At 41.4% G+C, this 16,403-nt stretch overlaps 1 protein-coding gene across 1 annotated transcript in view; it reads right to left on the minus strand.

Annotated features, from left to right (window-relative positions):
* Positions 1-16,403, minus strand: part of LOC137656857 (uncharacterized) — a 94,399-nt gene that overhangs the window by 42,023 nt on the left and 35,973 nt on the right. The window contains exons 5-8 of the mRNA XM_068391217.1: positions 12,412-12,509; positions 9,097-9,383; positions 7,898-7,968; positions 4,456-4,613 (exon numbers count right to left, since the gene is read on the minus strand). Of these exons, the coding sequence (XP_068247318.1) occupies positions 4,456-4,613; positions 7,898-7,968; positions 9,097-9,383; positions 12,412-12,509 (614 nt within the window). The remainder of the gene's footprint in view (positions 1-4,455; positions 4,614-7,897; positions 7,969-9,096; positions 9,384-12,411; positions 12,510-16,403) is intronic.

The raw sequence follows: 16,403 nt of genomic DNA on the forward strand, positions 1-16,403 counted from the left end.
TGATGTGGAGTTCCTTTTCTCCGTCCAACCAGGTCCCTCGTGCTGTTTCGTCGAGGAGATGGACTCCCCATCCTTGGTTGGAGGCGTCTGTGAACAGTAGTAACTCGGGGGGTTCGCTCGCGAAGGGCATCCCCTTGAGTGAGTTCGACCGGCAATGCCACCATTCCAGGGAGGGCCTCGTGTTTGGTAGAACTGGGATTAGGACTTGTTGCGAGTCCAGTTGGCACCAGAGGTTCTTCAGGTTCCATTGCACGGCTCTGAGCCTTACCCTCCCTTGGGGAACTAGTTTCTCCAATGAGACCAGGTGACCTATCAGTCTCTGCCAGTCTTTTGCTCTCCTGGGACGTCCCGATAGGAACGGCCGAATGATTTCTATGAGGTTGTTTATTCTGTCTCCCGAAGGGAAGGCTTTTCCCAGAATGGTATCTAACGTCATTCCCAAGTAGGTCATTCTGGTGGATGGAGATAGGTTTGATTTCTCCGGGTTGATCACGATGCCCAGATCCTTGCAAAACTGGAGGAGTTTCATCCCTTGTTCCTCCAAGAGGTCCTTCGAGGAGGAAAGAAGCAACCAGTCGTCCAGGTATCGGATGAGGCGAATGCCTCGTTCGTGAGCCCAGACTGAGACAGACGTGAAGACTCTCGTGAACACCTGGGGCGCTGTTGACAATCCGAAGCAAAGGGTCTTGAATTGCAGGATCTGGGAACCCCATTTCACCCTGAGAAACTTTCGACTCGAGGGGTGGACCGGAATTTGGAAGTAGGCGTCCTTGAGGTCTATGGTCATCATGTAATCTTTCTCCCTCAAGGACAATAGGACTGACTTCGGAGTGTCCATTTTGAAGTCTGTCTTCTTGATGAACTTGTTGAGAGCCGACAGATCTATAACCGGCCTCCACCCCCCCGTCGCTTTTTCTACCAGGAACAGGCGACTGTAGAAACCCGGGCCTGGGAGAAGAATTTCTTCCATGGCGCCCTTCTCTAACATGGAGGACACCTCCTCTTGAAGGGCGGTCTTCTTCAACGGGTCTTTGGGAGCCAGCCATTCCGCCCGGCTGGCCGGGATTAGAGGGGGTGGTTCTGCTAAGAACGGTAGTCTGTAGCCCTCCTTCAGTACGGACACTGTCCAAGGCTCCGCTCCGTGAGCCTTCCATGCTTGCCAATGTAGTCTGAGGCATCCCCCAACCCGAGGCTTGGGCGGGGATAGGGGGCCTCCCACTCTATCTCCTTCTGGAGGGGCGGCCTGAACGGCCTCTCCTAGAGGCAGAATAACCTGTTCTGAAGGAGCTTGAGGATGCTGGAGCCCCCCTACGGGGGGGCTGAGGCGCTGAGGACCAGGAGGAAGAGGGAGCCTCTCTCCTCGTCGTGCTGGGAGAGGCCTGGGCCGTCGCGGCACTATCTGAGACGGACCTCTTGTAGGGCGGTCTCCTAGAAGGCGTAGGCCTGGGGGTGTTCGAATCTTTCCGCTTCGAGACCTTCTCCATAATGGTCTCTAGTTCTTTTAGGGGAAACAAGGAGTCCCCCCACAAGGGCAGGCTCCTCATGGCCCGCGCTTCCCTGTCTGGGACCTTCCGGGACACCTTAGCCAGGACGGTGTCTCTTTTGCGGAGTACCCAATTCGCTGTCAAGGCGAGCGACTGGTACGTTAAGAACTTCAAGGTTTTACCCCCGGAGGTAATAAGTTCCCTCAGGAGGTTCTGCTGGTCAGGGTCTGCGGGGTCGAACGAGGCTTGCACTCCTACTAAGGTGGAAGCCCACCAGTCCAGCCAAGAGGAGACGTTCACCAGATCCCTCGACATTTCTTCCATCATGGAGGCCTCCGATGGAGAAAAACAAACTGGGGCCGAAGAGGCTCTCTCCTCTGAGACGCCCTGACCCAGGATGTCAAGGGAAGGTTCCACTTTACAGGGGCCTGGACGACGCCCCTCTGGCACATATCCCTTACCTTGAGTCTTGAGGCCCTGGAGCAATTTTGAGGAACTCTGGGTTTTGGGGGCCTCGGCATTACTAGCCACCACTTTGTCCACATACTCTTGCCCTAGGACCAGATCTCGGGCTAGAGGAAGCGCTAGAGACGTCTTAGGTTGGGTAGGGGTCTGCATTATCCGTAAAAGGCTGGACCTCCAGTAGTCTTCGTCAGTAGCTGCAGGTTCCTCAATCTTATGGTGCCTCCTGATAAGGCCAACCACCCTCCTATAGGCCGAGTCCTCCGTTGGGGAACCCTCCCTCCCGTCAGCCGAGGTCTCGGCTTGAGACCGGGGAGCTGGGTTGCCGGGCACACCGACCGGACGTCTAGTTCTTGGGGCCAGGGGCGCCGTCCTACCGAGGTACTGGACTTCATCAGCGGGGGCGCCCGCACCAGGGGCAGGGGTTAATGCAGGCATCGCTGACTCAGCGAGGACTCGCGTCCGCTCAAGGGCTCTGGGTGACGAGGACGCGGTTCCCGTGGGCTGACCCGACAGCGGAAACCGTTCCTTCCAACCCGAAGGCCGCACCAGCTGGGCTGGTTCGGCCAGGTTGCCCGAAAAGAAGCGCGTTTCCCCCCGCTGGGCGGGGTGAAACGGAGGCTTCGAGGACTTACGCCTACCTGTAGAGTCCTTCTCGCGAACTTGCTTGCGAGGGTCAAAGCCGTGTTTGGAGGAAGGTATCCTTGGCGAGAACTCCCTGGACCGGCGGTCCGGGGAACAACGTACTCTTGTCTCACGGGGTACGAAGACCCAATCGCCATCCGGAGACCTACTCCTTCTGTACTTACGCCCTGGAGAGCGGGAGCGCTTCCTGCTGTACCTGGAGCGCGACCTAGAACGGGAACGCCTGCTCCTAGACCGCTCTCTCCGACGGCGATGTTTTCTCCTGGCTTCTTCCCCCGACGAGTAATAATCTTCTGAAGATCCCGACGACACTGCACTTACCGTATGGCGGGCGGTAGCGGGGACCGCGGGGGACTTCGTAACTCGTTGAGTGCCCGAGGTCGACGGTTGAAGGAAATCCTCGGGGACTTCCGTGAGAGGGGTCGGGAACGATGAATGACGCTCCATGCTAGGAAGCCAGGGATCCAGGCCCTCTTCCATTCGTAACGGGGACCTACCTGGTGTCTTCGGAAGCTTCCAACCGAAGGTATCATTACCCGTAGATCGTAACTTACTTTGGTTGTCGCCGCCTACCGAAGACCCTGAAGCACAGGCCCACGAAGGAGACGAAGACACAGACATAACGTTACTACCCCACAAGGGGTCATCGGAGGACACGTGCCCCCCGAGCACAAGGGCCGACTCTCCGGACGCACTACTGGGCTTTTCACTAGCTCTAGAAGGACCCGCAACTGCCACTGCACCTTCACTAGACTCTTGGGGAAGATCGCTTTGTTCTTTCTCCACGACAGACTTACCTTGGCCCCTACTCTGTGTAGGGGACGGCGAAACAGAGGCCACGTCGGACCGCTCACTGGGTGATGGTAGCGGCGAAGTAACGCTAGCTTTCCTGGGGGAACGTTTCGACGATTTCCTCTTTTTAGTTCCGTAACGTACCCACTGGATATCACTCCAACCTACACACTCGGGGCACGTATCTGATGACGAACAAACCCTTCCCCTACAGGAGGAGCAAAGGGAGTGAGGGTCCACTTCAGGCTTGGAGAGGAACGCTCCACACGATTTACCGGCTCTAGGCCCAGGACAACGGCGGATTTGCTCCATAATGCACACACGCAAGACACAAGCACGAAGGGAATCAAGGAATACACTGGGTAAGCACAAGGGTGGAAGGTGAACACACAGGAACACCCGGGAACATTACACAGGAAACACAAGTTACCACGCGGGGAACACGTGGGACACACAGAACGCACACAAAGGATCGATAGAGAACGAGGGCGACGTGTTGACACGTCGCGACCAGAGAACTTACTGGAGCTGTTGACCCGGGCGGACATCGACCTAGCGATAAGCCTACCCTCGGGGCACATTCTTTAATGCCGGGGGTAGGCCTCCATAGAAAACGGGATAGAGGGTACCCTACACAAAACTCTGGTCGGTAGAGAGGAGGTTACAGGTAACTCCTAAGAAAGTAGTTCGAGGTAAGTATTCGTGTTGGAACAAACTGCAATTTAAATTGTTCTTCTGTTTAGTACTTTCCAGAGGAGCAGCAAAATAGCCTGGAATTTTAACAAACTTTTCTAAGAGCTAGTGCAATAAAATAATGAGTTTACCAAGAAGATACATACTGTACACAAAAAAAAAGAAAGGGGCTACTTTGCAGCACTGTACCTCAGGATCCTGAGACAGATGCTCAGTGCTGCCAACCAGTTGGCAAATAATCTTTTGAATCAGGAATAGTTATAAAGACCCTGAATTTAAGCTAATCAGGTAATAAAAATCACAGTTCTTAAAAATGTGTGAGAGCCACCAAAATAATTTTTTAAATAATGCTGGACTATACTACATTTACTGTACTTACGTGTGAAGGACATATCTTCCTTTATGCAAGAAACCTTTTCCACAGATATCACAAGACCACTTGACCTTCTTCTTGGCCCCTCTCTTTTTACGGAATAGAGTTGGTTCACTAAAGGACGTTTTTGGTGGAATGCTTACAGATTCTCCCACGCTTGTAATCTAAAAAGTATTCAAAAGTAAATCCTTTGTTATACGCGCTGGTACTACATCAATTATCTATTTAATGATCATTTGACATTCTTATAATATCTAAAGAAAACATTACATAAAGCACTTCACTGAAGATATAAAAGAAAGAAATAAGATGATTTATGATAAATCTCAAAAATTAGCAAAAATTAATTAAATCAATATCAATGGTTACACAAACTAAAATCCATACATATAGTACTGTTCTGTATAAAGGTATCTGCAAGTAATTCTAAATATTCAAAATAAACAATAAGGTTTAGATTTTGAAAACGTAAAATAATTATAAAAAGCCTTTAAAATAATCAATGACACAAACATAAAAAGCATGGACCCAACCATGAACCTAGTTCCTCCGCTTAAACCAGATTGTTGTCACTCATTACCCAAAGGTAAAATCGTTCATATTAGCTGATGTGTTTGACAGTAAAACAAGCAATGAAATACTCAATGTCCCATTCTTTTTTCCCTGAAGCTAAACTGAATAGTTAAACTTTTCAGTCCAATGAATTTAAAACTACTCTATCTTACTTTGAGGCCCTTTGCGTCAATAGGCGTAGGAGGAGATGATGATGGTGATGATTATGTATCTTACGTTATCTTGATACTTTTGAAGGTGTAAACTTAAACAGTGATTTCCCTTGGTATTCTATAAAGACAGTTGATATCTTAACTCGTAAGTTGTCTTATTTTTTAGAAGCTTGCAAAACACTTTTGCAATTGGGGAACTGATATTGTTACTCCATTAGTTAAATGTGTTATAGTTCTAGCACACCTAATTACTGTTCAATTTCCATAACTCCCACATTACCTAAAGTTTATTCAACTCCCATTGACAAATTGTCAGAATGTATGTGCTAAAAGTAATCAACAGTTCCCTACTCCTGCAGTTTAGATTTTGAAAGAGCTTTGGAGCTTATGATGTTCTTAAAATCTCTGTTGTTGTAAAGGAATTGTTTGATTATGGTTAAGATTAGTCTTGATTTTAATGTCTTTAATCATGAGTACTAAAACAGATGGGGATTTGGCAAGTCATTTCTTAAGATCTTCATTGAATTTTTAATCATTAGTGTCATTACAAAGCGTAACTGTTGATGAATACCAAAGTGACTGTATTATTTGGTGTTCCTCAGGGAATTCTTATTGACACTATATTTTTAATACTATACATGAATGATGAGTGGTTTAGCCTTGAAACAAGTTTATTGATTATGCATATAATCCTATTTTCTTTGCATCAATCCAATCTGAATGTATAGCTTTGGTTGCTGAATCCTTTAACAAAGATCTATAACATAGCGCAAAATTTTGAAGGATGAACTTATACTTTAACATGACTCAAAATTATGGTAGTATGAAGGTCAAGAACTCTGGATCCTCTCCAACCAATTATCTCATTAACAATGTTATTTAATCACACACAGATCATCTAATATTCTAGGCAATGAGTTTTACTGTAAATTAACTTTTTTTAGAAATATATCAGGTCTGTCTCTTCTTCAATTACAAAAAAAATCAGACAAAGAAAGTCTATCAAGATTTTTGGAAACCTGTCCATCTTCAGAAAATTTTTGACAGAGTTTGGTAGGGTGTGTGAGAGAAGGAAGTAGAGTTAATGTGAATATGAGTAAGGCTATGAGATACACGAAAAGGGAGGGTGGTGCTAAGTTGTATAGAGTTACTGGAGGAAGTAGATCAGTTTAAGTACTTGGTGGAGTGAAGCAGTTGTACGTCAGAGAGTGAATGAAGAATGTAGTGTTGGGAGCAGTGAAGGGAGTGGTAAAGAATAGAGGGTTAGGAATGAATGTAAAGAGAGTTCTGAAGGAGAAAGTTATTGTACCAACTGTGATGTAAGGATCGGAGTTGTGGGGAATGAAATTGATGGAGTGACAGAAATTGAATGTGTTCAAGATGACGTGTCTGAGGAGTATGGCTGGTTTATCTCGATTAGATAGAGTTAGGAACGAAGTATTGAGAGTGAGAACAGGTGTAGAAGTAAATTACCAGCTAAAGTGGATTTGAATGTGCTGAGGTGGTTTGGCCATATAGAGAGTATGGAAAATTGCCATCAGCTGAAGATGGTGACAAGTGCCAGAGTTGATGGAAGAAGTACAAGAGAAAAGCCAAGGTTTGGGTGGATGGATGAAGTGGAGAAAGCTCTAGGCAAGGCAGGATAAATGTTAGAGTCAAAAGAGCGTTCTAGAAATAGGAATGAATGGCGAGCGATTGTGACAAAGCTCTGATAGACCCTGCCACTTCCTCCGGTCAAATTGGTGATTGATGAGGTAGCAGCATTAGGGAATTCAGCATATGAAGCTTCATTTATGGTGGATAACGGGGGAGGGTGGGCTGTGGCACCCTAGCAGTATCAACCAAAATTGGTTGAGACATTCGTCAGGCTGGGAGGAGCTAAGAGAAGAAAAGTTCTCCTTTTGTTTATCTTTTTTGTCTGCTAACCCCCTAATTGGCAGAAGTGCCTTGATAGACAGATAGATGTTTTTAATATTGTTCTTCTGCTTGGTCTTCAGTAGCTGTTTTTTTCTTAATCAACGAAAACTGTATTAAAATTCTTCTCTCACATCTGAATATTAATCTTTGGCACTGTTGTCCAATAATCCCTCTGTGCATGATATATAAGATTTTTCATATTTCTGACTATCCTTTGTATTCAGACTTTTCTAGACTATACCAACCACTACATAATACATTTTATGCAGTTAATTCTGATGGTAGTGCCTTTTTCTCAGAAGACAATACTAAACAGCACTGTGACTAAATTGTAACTAAACTGTCCAACAATCTTTCCGATCACATATACGAATCATTGGAACTTCAGAAGTTTAAATGGTACAAATGCGTTATTAATGGGCAGGTTGACATAGGTCTTATCTCATACTTTATTTTATTTATCTAATAATCATAAATATTTATCTTAATAAATTAGTTTCCTCAATTTTTTTACTATTTCAGAATCATTATATTCTTTTGTCTCCAATTCCTCACTGCAATGGGCTTCTTTCCTTGTTGGGGCCCTTTAGTTTGTAGCATCTTGGTCTTCCAGCTAGAGTCGCAGCTTGGTTAGTAATAATAATCATAATTATAATATCATAACCAAATGAACTTGGTTTCACCTAAGATAGGAATACCAAATAATAAATTACACAAAACTCCAATAAGAGAAAAAGATTAAGCTACACAAACAATGGGAAACTTGGAAACTATAAATTGCAAAATACATCCAAAAGGAAACTTACTTGGACTGATGGAACCAAACGCTTTCTATCACGAGGAAAATCTTCCATCCCACGTAGTGTAATGTTCCCATCTGAAATAGGCACATGTTAAGGATCACAGAAATAAGCCTTGAATAATGCCTAGAATTAAGGTAATCTACATAATAAAAAAACTAAAAATGTAGTAATGATGTGTTCATTTGTTACTGAATAACAATCATATTTCATGCACATTGAGTTCCTGAACTAGTAACATACAACTTTGAAATCTGTCGAGTACAATTCTTCTAAGAACGATTCCAAACAGCAATAACTTTGTTTTTTAATAACCCAATTACTCATAGGGACCATTTGCTTTTTCATGATAAACAATAAGGCCAATAAAAGTAATAGGTTGAATTTTAAAAAAATAATTCTCGTTTTCACAATAAATCTGTATAAAAAATACTTATTAAAGGTAAATGGAAAAATTCTAGTGTATTTATCTACACTTTCAAGTAGATTTCATTTTGAAAATAATGCCTTATTTGATATACAAATGAAAAAGACTTATTCTCTTTACAGTTTTATTATAAATCATATGAATGAAGGCATAAAAAAGTTAACAATAAAAAATAGGAAAATCCAGTTCACAGTATGTGATAAAAGATTCTGAAATAAACATTTCATTTAAGATCACTAGATAACAGTCAAGGAGGAAACTAAAATGTGAATAAAAAATGGACGATTGCCCAGATACAATATGGAATAATTGTTGTGAAAATTACAAGAAAAAAAGCAACATCTCCCACAATGGTTGCCAAAAAAAAAGACTACAGATAACAGAAAAAAAATGTCAATAGCCAGTATTTCATCTCTTATCTCATGACACTGCATATATTGGTGGGAAAAGTTAAGCTGCAACGGAGTAGATAACATGAACAACAGATAAATATATTGCATGCATCCTTAAGGTTATTGATCATTAGCCTGTACCAATTGGAATTAAATAATAACATTTTAATTTAGCAAAATATTGCACGAATACTATTTTGAGAAAAAAATAAAAAATGGATAAAAGCTGCCCATTCTCTAAAGGTACCAGCTGTAACCTAGAAAATGGCTTGTAAACTTATAAAATTGCCAAATAAAATTGTTAGCTGGATTTTCCATAAAGATGTAAATAATTTTAGGCAAACAGTACAAAAATTTCTCTAGATACTTATTACAACAATTCTTACCATCCTGAAAATCAACCTCAATATTAACAGAAACTGGGAGATCCGAAGGCTGCTCGGCAGGTTCGGCAGCTATAATAATACTGGTGCCATCGTCTGACATTTTTTCCAAATCTTCCTTCTCTCTGTAATCTTCGGGAGTGACGCCTAATAGAGATGGCTTGATGTAAGTGCCATTATACCTGTAGTCAACGTCCGTGTCATCCATGTCGCCGTCATCTGGGTCTTCCTCTTTCACATTTACGTCAAGAAGCTTCTCAAAATCTTGTCCAGCTATTGTGTCTCTGTATCTATTTTAAAGTAGAAAATGAATAATCCTTTTTTAAAACATCTCATGCACCTACAAGAATCTAAATATTAATATAGATAGAAATTTAACACAAATGAAAAATGAGTTTAATCATAACATGAAAACACCATTGTTTTACTTGGTATTATACTTCAGTTATAAAAGTATGCAACTACATACATCTCGCATAAACGCAAAAAGATTGTAAAAATCTCAAAGGCAAGGAGATTGCCACATCTTAAGAACTGTATTTCATTTTGGTCATACAGTATTTGAAAGCTTATTTGTTTAAACTTCTCATGCATGTTTTTCTGATAGTTTGCATCAAGGACATACTCTTAACCCTTTTACCCCCAAAGGACGTACTGGTACGTTTCACAAAAGCCATCCCTTTACCCCCATGGACATACCGGTACGTCCTTGCAAAAAAATGCTATAAAAATTGGTTTTTCATATTTTTTGATAATTTTTTGAGAAAATTCAGGCATTTTCCAAGAGAATGAGACCAACCTGACCTCTCTATGACAAAAATTAAGGCTGTTAGAGCAATTTAAAGAAAATATACTGCAAAATGTGCTGGGAAAAAAATAACCCCTTGGGGGTTAAGGGTTGGAAATTTCCAAATACCACGGGGGTTAAAGGGTTAAGCATTGGCATGTAACTTTTTTCAAATTGACAGTGTCATTTGTTTGTTTTCATGTACAAGGTTCTCCATGGGAGGTGAATTTTGGCTCTAGTATTAGCATGTGTACTTTTCCAAAATGAAGGCGCGATCCATTGCTTTTCATATACAATGTTCTTATACTACAGTACTTACAGGTGAGACATAGTTCCTTGATTTCCCGAGGAGGCAAGTCCTTTACAAAGGTATGTATGTACAGTATATACATAAATGACCTATTTAGATAGATAGATATAGATCCCTCTTTCTTCTTATATACCATCTTAATAAAAAACGACATTTTACATGACTATGGCAGATAACAACTATATGACATCTGTTCTTGTTTATGTATATATATATTTTTTTATATCACATGAACACTAGACCTCCCTGAAACATGATGGAAGCTTCAAAAACAATTCAAGATTACCTACAGGAATCAAACAATATTTCACTTATCAAACTAGTATAGCTAAAAGTGGTAGATCATAAGGGCTTACTTTAGCAAGTGGCATGATATAAGGATCTAGTTTACTAACTTGATAGACATTAAGAATTCTTAGTGGTCTACCCTGCATGAGCCAATCTCACTTCAATTTGAATTATGATTTGAACATACAACTCTTTGAAGCTTAAAAATAACCATTTCAAATTATTTTTGATGCTTTTCCTGTTCCGCAAGGAATATACAATACTCCGTCAATAAAATAGCTGTCAAGAAGTTGATCATCATTGCTTACTATGATAAAAGGAGGAATATAACAACCCCCAAAGATATAGTTATTCGAAACATAATGCAAGCGTTCAATGCTTTGCTCCAAGGGAATCATACAATACACCATGCCACTTATATATAAATTAGTTGTTTATGAGTGCTTACTTCATCCTGAGGTATATTAGGATCCTATCTACCAGCTCAGTTATCTGACTCAATATTTAGTGGTTTAACATAGTGGACTATTTTCTAAAAATGCAAGGGTTTGCCCAACAAAAGATCCACAGTCAATAAAGAATATGAGGCTTTAAGACAGGATCTTGACTCTGTTATAAACAGTGCACCAACAGAACCCTTACAGAGTGGTGCACTAGAATCACTAGGCAAAGCTTGACGAATTAGGCTATGGTTAAAAACTGGGTAGGTCAAGTTATACGGCCTAAATTGATACATGGGCCTTTTGCGATTGCAAAAAAGAAGCTTAAGATGGAAAGAACTCTTAAAGATCATCACTATCATAACCAGACTCATTTATGGCTAGAGTGGCATTATAGTCATCCTCTCCACTACAAATTAACTTGTCTTCTCAGGATATACTTTTAATCAAGTTAGTATCTTTTCCGTTTGGAACTTTTAATTTGGTCAACAGCATCTCTATATATTTTCCTATAAGAACATCAAGGCCTTTGCATTCTTTATAACGACTATCTAAATCACAATACGGTATTGCACGAAATACAAAGAGAATGCAAATCCTGACCACCCAGAAAACATTACCTTGAACAAACTACACAGTAATTATTAAGAGTCCAGGAAATGATATCAGTGGCAATCACTAATAACCAAAACAGCTTTATCTGGAGAATACAATGGAGTAAAGTAAGCTTACTAATACTGTACCAGATCGAAGAAGAGACTGAAAGACAAAAGACGTTAGCTCACCCACACTGTGATTATGGCCATTAGCTGCTAGATTGTCTCAAAACTATATTAGAGGCCTAAGCTTATTAAAAGGAAAGGAAACAGGAATTTTTTTAATTTTTAGGGTAAACGTCAATACAGTATAAGCAAGCTTTGAGAAAGAACCCATTCGAATGTCTGGGGAGATTCATAGAAATAATTTTCACTGTATACATATGTTCAAAGCTGCCATATCACTGACACAAATACCCTCAGATGAGTACTGCTTACAGTGCCCTTTATGCAGTCAAATCTAAACAGTACTGATTCTTTCCAGTACCTATTCAGTCCCAGCTGCACTAATTATACCATTTTACTTTTTTTCTGCTTTCTCTTAGCTCTCTAACTTGTTCGAGTTTATGTTACGTACAGTATCCTGTTTTACATCCTAATTTAAATAAAAAAAAATGGAATCAGTGACATTCAGTCTGATTATCTAATTAAAGGGAAAAATTCTAAAATGGAAGGAATAAATACTGTAATTACTTAAAAGATATACTGTAAGGGAAACAGTTCCAATGTAACCAAGATTAAACAGTTGTGTTTTCTAATTTATAACTGTTATCCCACACTTAATTACACTATAGCTGCATAGTATTTAGAAAATAAAACTCAATCTAGATCCATCGAACTGTATACACCATTGAGAAAAAACCTGTAATTATACACCAACTTTGCAGGACAACTTACCTGGTAGGCAAGCTGGCTTTTCTATTGGATCTGCGAGGCATACCAGACAATCTATCATCAATTATTTCTTCTTCACTAGTCTTGAGTTTCGGAGTTCCCTACGGATAAAAAATAAAGCCTCTTAAATGTGATGCGCCAAATATCTAAAATTATCTTTATCTCATAAAGTCTTATACTGTATTTAGAAACATTCCTGGCCCAAACTGTAAAAAGGTTTTTCAAGCTTCGTAACAATGTACATTAGTTTATTGGTGGTTGGATGAGTGGTTATGCAAATTACTTTTAAAATTTCTCATTTGTTTTTACGAGAATGCAAACCATTGTACATTATGAACCAGTTCGGAGTTTTCATCTCCACTTTAAATTGTCCTCTTCCTATTCATGCCAAATGAGCAATGGGATAAATCAATCCTTTACCTCCTATAAAATTTGGCATTAGGATGCTAAAGCTTAATAGACTCTTGAGCCAGAACAAGTTTCTATGAAAACTCAACTAGAAAAAATGCACTACAAGGGACTTGTTAACATCATAGGGAGGCACCTCCAGGCACTTAGTCAAAGGGATCCAGTGTAATTGGTAAACTTTCTGTTTTACAAGTGCTCATAAAAACTTGATATGAGAGAATCACCTAGTTTAATGGAAAGGGGTTATGATCACTTGTCATATGTCCCCTTATCAAGATCAAGTAAGTATGTGACCATGTCAGTTCTCAGCTTCAAATGTATATACGGTATTAGCATGGGCATTCACTAGGGTGGGCTTCTGTGCATTCATCCCTTCTAAGGTGTGAGTCTTCTAAAGGCCTATGAAATCTGGTGGAACCTGATGGTCCTCCACCTCAAGACCACGTGCAAGCAGAGTGGGAGAGGCATCCATTTTGTCTTTATTAACGTGATTTCCTTCATCAAGAAGTCTTAAGGCACCCTCAACAAGCCAAGATTATGGTTTAGTAGGGCTTGGTCCAGATTTGCTATAAATGTTTTGAAGTAAGTGAATTCTATGATTTCCAGGTCAGACAAGTCACTTTTACCTGCCAATCTAGGAAGATCCTGAATTCAACGTTTCAGAGGAAAGCAAAGCAACTCCCCCTCAAGTCAACTTGTCACACTGTAGGCTAACGAACAACCCTTCTCCTGGAGAGAATTGAACAAACAGCAATCCCGTCTACCTAAGAATCACTTGTCATGGCCTCTCTAAAGGCAGCATTGTGGCTTTACCTTTGGTTTCTCACAATTGTTGACTTTGTTACCGGGACAGGATTGTCCACTTTGGAGGATGAGCAAAGTTCAGAAGGCTGGTATTGCAGAGAAGAATGTCTATTTCATTTTGGGCTTAATGGGCCGACCTGTGGGTCAACTTATTCCAGAGGGGGAGAGGCTCTGTGCTCTTACTCTATTCAATAAAAGCTGCTCCCAGGAAATGACCTGCACTTTGTAACAGATCAGTGCAGGGTTTGAACTTGCTCTCTCTCCAGAATAAGATGGATATGGAGGTGGAAAAAAGGCAATCTAAGTCGGGATTCCCTTATCCACTGTGTAATATCATAAGAAGCTTTCCAGTACTTTGAAGGGAACTGTGGCCATGCTTTTGGGGAAGTGGAAAAAAAAAAAAAACTAAAGTTTTTTCTTGTTAAAAGCCTCTGAGCCAATTCAGCTCTTTCTTGTCCCTTCTCAGTCTTCATCCTGGAAGGATGGAAAAAGGGATATTGGAGAGAAAGATTGAGGATAGCAGTCCATCCTACTCAAGTTACCATGAGTATGAGAATTACTGTCATTGAGCAATATGGCAGGGGTCCCCCTGGGTAGTTTGTGTTCTTCGGGATGGGTTCAAATAACCCTTCAATGACCATTGCTTTCCAATCTCTCAGCATCCAATCAAATCTTAGATTTAACTTCGAGTATCAATGAAAGCTCCAGCCTTGTTGCCAGAGGTGGAAGAGATACTGGAAGTTGTAACCTAATAGTGGTCCAGCTTTTACAACTTGCTATTCTACTTATGTGAAGAAGTTGATTGGGGATAGGAGACTGGCAACTGACCTTTCACTTACAAATAAATGTTTCAATAGAAATGTGCAGATTCCATCAGATAAGGGAACTTTACGCATTTGGAGGATATCGGGCATGTGCATGAATTTCCAAATACCCATTCATCAGCACTCTCTGTAGTACCTCTGCTTTGTCCTCAAAAGAATTATCTATCAGGTCAAAGCTATGTGCACCGGGCTCGCAACATCCTTTGCAATTTTTTTAGCATTACAACTCTAGGTCCTTTACTACCATTTATTTGTTAACAAGGTAGTTCGTAATGACAGGTAGTTTTAGGGGGAAGCCCCACCCATCCACCTATCACAAAACAGCTACTTTTACCTTTAGGTCTGGAATAGAGAGGGGTAGTCAAGAAGGGAAATTTAAGCAGAAGGAGTCACATTTGTATGGCTAAGAAAATACAAATAATTTTTAAAACTTATTTCCTCCTACTTCTATACACACCTCTCAAACTTCCTGTTAGCAATGTCAAAACACGCAGGTCAAGAGAAATTTGTGGTTAAGACACTAACTCATCCTTCCTGTTACCAAAAGGATGGAGGAGTTGCTTATTTGCAGGTGTAGTCTGCAAGAAAGATGTTTTTTTTTGTGTAATTCCCAAACATCAGGCATTCAAACAATGGGTAATGGTTGTAGCTGGTGCATCCCCTTCAGAGGGCATCAAGAGAGAAGTAGTAGGAGGCAATACTTTTTGAAGGTCCCTTCAAACACTGCATATTACCCTCAGGAGGATGATTCAAAATTCTACAGAGGAGTTCTATCAACAGGGGTAGGCCAAAGGGACATGTTCTCTATGATCACTATCTGCTGCACGTACATGAGAAGTATCTTCCATACAGAGTCCTGGGGGAATGATCACCAGGTAAGCTCCTCAACTTCCTCCCAGAGGATGGTATTGGTATCAGGTGCAGTTAATACCTTACTCTTGCCTGGCCTAAGTTCCTGGTGAATGGTGCATGTGGGACCACTCACCTGCAATCGGTGCCACAACGGTAGATGTCACAATGGGTTCATGCTACGCTTGACGAATCTCAAAGGGAATCGGTCAGCAAGTGAGCTCCATTACTCTCTTCTGATAGAGGAGAGAGGCTTTTAAGGGTAAGGATGCTCCTCTTCATAGCAGGAATAAGGGGAAGGTAGGAATAATTTTTCACCTTCACCTGGCACATAGAGTCCCAGCAGGGACTGTTCAATAGTAGCCAATTCAAGAAGAAAACAATCATATCGAGCTCACAACCTTTTGGCCAACCTCGAAAGTACTGTACTGTGGTGGTAAAAAAATGAGAGCTGATACTCACTCTCGAAAAGGGAAAGCAGCTTTTTAAGGGCCAGGGTGTTTCTCCTCCCATGACAGGAATAATGAAGGTAGGAGTAATGCTCACTCTCACCATGCCTATCGATTCACCTGACCAAACCTATCGCTCCCTCCCATGTGAAGAGCACACGCATGGAATTGCAAGAAACTTTTGCAGGAGGCCTCCTGCGTGACTAATACTATTTCTTATTTTTGTGAGGTGTGCAAAGAAGAGAATAGGAAGAGGAAGGAAGAGTTGGTAGAAGAGGAAGAGAGAGCAAACTCACACTTCTCTTGACAACCAATCTTCCTTGCTACCATGAAGGATTCAGCAGTTCCTACTGATCAGGAACAGGTATGCTACCTCTCTGAGTTTACTAATAGAAGTACAAGGAAACATTCCCCGTCACATGGCCTTCCCCGGTATTTTGTCCTTTGCTTGGGCAAGAGATCCCTTTCTCAATGACGATCCTCAGACCGTAATAAAAAAGGGGAACAGTCTGAATCTCATCAAGACTCTGAAGAGGTCATTCCCAGCAGCTCAAGATTAATACTCAATTAGACAATCATGCAAACATCTAAGAAATTAGAGAAGTACTTTCTGAATGACTGAAGGCCCACACACATTGCAAGTCAAGAAGGACTAATCCCC

Source organism: Palaemon carinicauda, chromosome 17, assembly GCF_036898095.1.
Source record: "Palaemon carinicauda isolate YSFRI2023 chromosome 17, ASM3689809v2, whole genome shotgun sequence".
Taxonomy (NCBI): domain Eukaryota; kingdom Metazoa; phylum Arthropoda; class Malacostraca; order Decapoda; family Palaemonidae; genus Palaemon; species Palaemon carinicauda.